This window comes from Aphis gossypii, chromosome 2 (genome assembly GCF_020184175.1).
Source record: "Aphis gossypii isolate Hap1 chromosome 2, ASM2018417v2, whole genome shotgun sequence".
Lineage (NCBI taxonomy): Eukaryota > Metazoa > Arthropoda > Insecta > Hemiptera > Aphididae > Aphis > Aphis gossypii.
Genome location: NC_065531.1, coordinates 69,857,675 through 69,862,634, shown reverse-complemented (window position 1 = coordinate 69,862,634; position 4,960 = coordinate 69,857,675). Strand labels below are relative to the sequence as shown.

Here is a 4,960-nt window from a genome sequence, read left to right as displayed (position 1 = left end):
TAATACACATAATAGTATCACTGATAATAACTGATATAATATGATATAATATAAGAGATGTCCGTGCTTAGATATCAAAACATCGGTGAAACCGATGCAGTACTTAAAACGTTGTAGCATACTGTTCACCGTCAAACTTCACAATGACTCCATTCGGTATTATACTAGTAATTGCTGTGTTCTCTGTCCAGGTACGTTAAAACATATAACTTTAATAATTACATTGCATTACAATGCGGACATCTTTAAATGTACCTCTATAACTAACTAACTAGTTTAAGTGATATTTTGATGTTATTGATATATTCCTTTAGGTGTATCTATTTTTTGTAACTTTTGTGTTAACTTATGTTTTAGACGTAATTTTATAAGAATCAATTTTACTATCGTATACTTTTATACCTATACTAACATTAAGTAGGTATATAAAGTAGGTAAATAAGCTAATAACTATACCTATTTAATATTAATTATAACTTCATGTAACTTTCGTTTAATAATACGTATATCATAAATACTAAATAATAATATATAAGTAATATATATTTAGATGTTAGGCGTATTATGTATGGTATAACTAATATATGGGTGGTTCAAAATCTGCAGAACTCATACATTTGTACAATTATACCTATACGTTTTTAAATGGTTTATTGAAAAAATTAACAATACGATGTGAAATAAAATTAAACTAATATGACATGTACCCATAAATAACTAAAAAAAAAAACAGTTATAGGTACTTGTACAAATTATTCTATTACCAGACAGGTTGTAATTTTATAGCTTCATTATTTTCAATTATAATAATTTATTTTTAATCGTTTCTACTATGAATTCATTTAAAATTAAATAAATTATTGAATTTATTTTTTATGATATTGGTGAATGATAGAAACATTCAAATTGTCATTGAATATAATATTGTAACTCATCAGTATAATTTATTAGAGGTTTATTTATAAATTAAAATTGAAGAATTTTATAATAAAAACATAAATTTTTATTATAAATTACCTATATATCTAAAAACTTATTAGTTATTAAATCTCCTGACAAAAATAGGTGAATCGTGTTTACATATTATTATGATGTAATTCTAATTAAGAATTTTTTATAAGGAGGTGGGAAGGTATAATTTTTATATTGTAATATTACAATAAATAGGATAGGTACCTACACATATATAACCTACGTCCTAAATTATTTTAAATAATATAAATCAATAAAGAAAAATTTTACTCCCCTATTGGTCTTCATAACAAAAGTATTACATGGTAAAATATACACAATACAATCCATTAGATTACATAATATAGGTACTTAATAGACGGAAAAAAACAATATTTTATAGAATATACTGTATTAGTATGCCAACACAAATCAATTTATATTTTATAATTACAATTAAAAAAAATCTATATAAATGCCTATTAATTATTTTACCAGTATAGGTTTTTCATAGTTTATTATCTATTAGCTGTGAGTACTGAGTTTTGGACTTATAGCAGTAAATTCATTTAACTGCAGTGCGCTTTTAAAAACATAAAAATAAATAAAAAATAAAACTACAAATAAATAATTATATAGTTAATAATTAAGCCCGTACCTATAACCTAAACCTGAACAGTCGTTGGTATAATATAGTTTAACATAAACGCCAAAATATCTATATGTGATATTATTTTTATTTTCAATGCTTTTGTCAAATTACCTATACAATAGTGTTAAATGTTTATACTTTTTTATAATTATTATGTAGGTACGTTTATTATTTAAAAATAATATTATTATACTAGACAAATTATACACACATTTAAAGTAAAAATTGGATTGGTAGGTATTTTAATATTTATACTTATAGACTTGTAAATTTAATACTGAAGATAATTAATTTACTTTAATTATGTATCAACCAATCAATATTAATTTTTAGATTTTTTTCATGCATACCTATATAGGCTAAATAATTTAAATAAATGTTTTTAATTACTAGTTTTTGAACAAGTTTAGTAATAAATAGCTACTTACGGAGTAGATATCTACTTCTAGAAATTAATTAAAATAAAATAAATATTGTAATATCATACACCTATATATATTTATGTAGTTTAATTTACATTTAATGATTTGAATATTATTTTTAGGTTATGCAAACCATTACACAACCTAAAAAATATCGATGTACTTCGTTCACACCGTCGCCTCAGCCAGAATCAGAACCAATACAGTCTTTCTTTTTAAGACTGCCGCCATCATTAGTTACGAAATCACAGTCTAATACACCTACAAAATCTCCAATATCGGTTTCAAAATCACAGATATCAATGAATAAATCACCGTCTTCTGTTTCAAAATCGCAGATATCAGTCAACAAATTACCGTCTTCTGTTTCAAAATCGCAGATATCAGTCAACAAATCACCGTCTTCTGTTTCAAAATCGCCATCTTCAATTCCAAAATCACCGTCTCCAGTTCCAACGTCATCTACGGTCACTAAGTCATCATCAAGAGTTCAAAAAGTGACAAACTCATCACGAACAGCTAATAGATTGCCACCCGACTCCTTTAGTTTATTTAAGTTACCATTACAGTTAATTTCAAGTTTACTGGTGCCACTAATGCCAACAATAGTTAGACAAAACACATCTACAGTTATTTCACCACAATTTAATTTTCAGATGCCTTTAACATTCTCAAATATTCATCATACTAAATATAATCCCTGTAATGATACAAATAACTTGCCTGTTCAATGTAACACTAACAATTTACCTAATCCGTGTAACTCTCTATCTTGCAACAATAATACCTTACCTAATCCTTGTAACTCTCAACCCTGCAGTAACACTAATACCATACCTAACCCTTGTAACTCTCAACCCTGCAGTAACACTAATACCACACCTAATCCTTGCTCCTCTCAACCCTGCACTAACACTAATACCATACCTAATCCTTGCTCCTCTCAACCCTGCAGTAACACTAATACCATACCTAACCCTTGCTCTTCTCAACCCTGCACTAACACTAATACCATAACTACTCCTAATAATTCTGGATCTAGTAACACAAATACCTTTTCTAATCCTTGTGGTAACTCAAGTAAATCAAATTACGTTTTTTGTAATTCTCTACTAGGAAATTCACATAAATCCTTTATTTATAATTGGATTTGCACCTATTTTCTAAACAAAATTCAAAATGTAGACTGTAGTACTCCAAAAATTGAAATTATTACCACACCTAGTGAACCTAATTCACCCACAACGGATAATCCTACAATAACAACCATAACGAGTGACACTACTATTACACAAACTAGTTCTCCACCACCCACAGATATACCAAATACTACACCAGATGATAATACTACTCCAAATGATAATACTACACCGAATGACGATGTACCAACATCCACACAACAAGATCCTATACCACCATGTACACCAATTAATAAGTTCCATAAACATTGTCTACCACTAATTCATATTCCAAAACCAAAACCTTGTAGTTTACCAGTTACTAAATCACATTTGCATTTACCATTACGGTGTCCACCACATCTTGTACCTTGTTCGCCATCTTACATGTATTTTAATTCTTTGTTAAATCCTACAACTGATAAACCTAATCTAGACCTTACTTCAAATTCAGAAAAGGAGATCCTTTTAAATATATTACAACGTTTGATTTTTAATTCGAATTTACAATCACCGCCGTCTAAAAGTATTAAGTAAGTAAAACTACTTATAGATTAACACTTTATTTATATTGTATATATATAGCATATATTCGTGCATTAAAAAAATATAAGTTCTGAAATAAAAAAATTATATAATAGATTTATTTAAATATATTTGTAGTACAATCTTATTTTAATAAATATACCATTTGTAACAATACATAAATAATACTTTACAAATATTATGATTAATTTTAATTATTGTGATCTTATTATGATGCTGACTTAAAAACTGCAAGAAGTATAATTGGTAATTTTAAAATCATATACCTAATAATAATTTAATTGTGTTCACAATCAAAATCTATGTAATGGTTTTTTATTTTAATTATTTTAATTATTATAGTGATAAGCTAAGCCTATCTTTTAAAATGTACCTATGTATATAAATTTGTTTGTTTAGAGTTATTTCTGAGGTATAACAAAAATGGACAATTTTTTTTTTAAAACAAAACTCTTAAGCATTAACATATTTTATAATAATAAATAACAAGTAATATTTTATGCATTAACATTTATAATATTAAAATAATTACTTTTTCGATAGAGTTATACTATTAGATAAGCATTATTCCATAGCAATTAATCGAGTCAATAATACATTAGTTTTATTAATACATAACCAAATGTAGGTATATGGCTTATGGCTAGTATATTTATGTAAAATATTTAAATATATAAAATAGATAAGTAAACTTTTGTAATGTTTTCTGAAATATATATTAATTTAAGTAATTTAACTACCCGATGACCAATATCATATATAATCTTGTGTTATAGGCTATAGCGGTACATTCCAATCAGAAATTCACAACGTGCGTAATAATATAGCGCCAGTACAGACTATAATAGTACTATATAGTGTGGCGGGTGTGCTATGTATGTAATACTATATAGGTATAGCCAGTGTTGGCGCCAGTATATATACTGTCATTATATCTGAGATGATAATAACGCGCTTTATCGGTATTGGCATTCCAGCACTGGCTATTTACAGATTGTAAATACTAACCAAATAATGATAAAAAATATAGTAATATGGTATAGGTATAGGGTACATGCACTATATGATTACATTTTGAGGCAACATTAAAAATTTCAGTCGAATGACCTTTAAATTGATTCTAGTATTTATAATTTCATAAAGAGCTATAAAAATAGTATTATACTACCTATTTATAGTTTATATAACTATACTTACCTATTTTTAAAAAA

At 26.4% G+C, this 4,960-nt stretch overlaps 1 protein-coding gene across 1 annotated transcript; it reads left to right on the top strand.

The window, feature by feature from the left end:
• Positions 1 to 4,485, top strand: LOC114126322 (mucin-2-like). The gene is made up of 2 exons (XM_027990240.2): positions 1 to 191; positions 2,148 to 4,485. The coding sequence occupies exons 1-2, from the start codon at positions 144 to 146 to the stop codon at positions 3,738 to 3,740; spliced, it is 1,641 nt and encodes a 546-aa protein (XP_027846041.2). The 5' UTR covers positions 1 to 143; the 3' UTR covers positions 3,741 to 4,485.
• Positions 4,486 to 4,960: the final 475 nt, after the last annotated feature.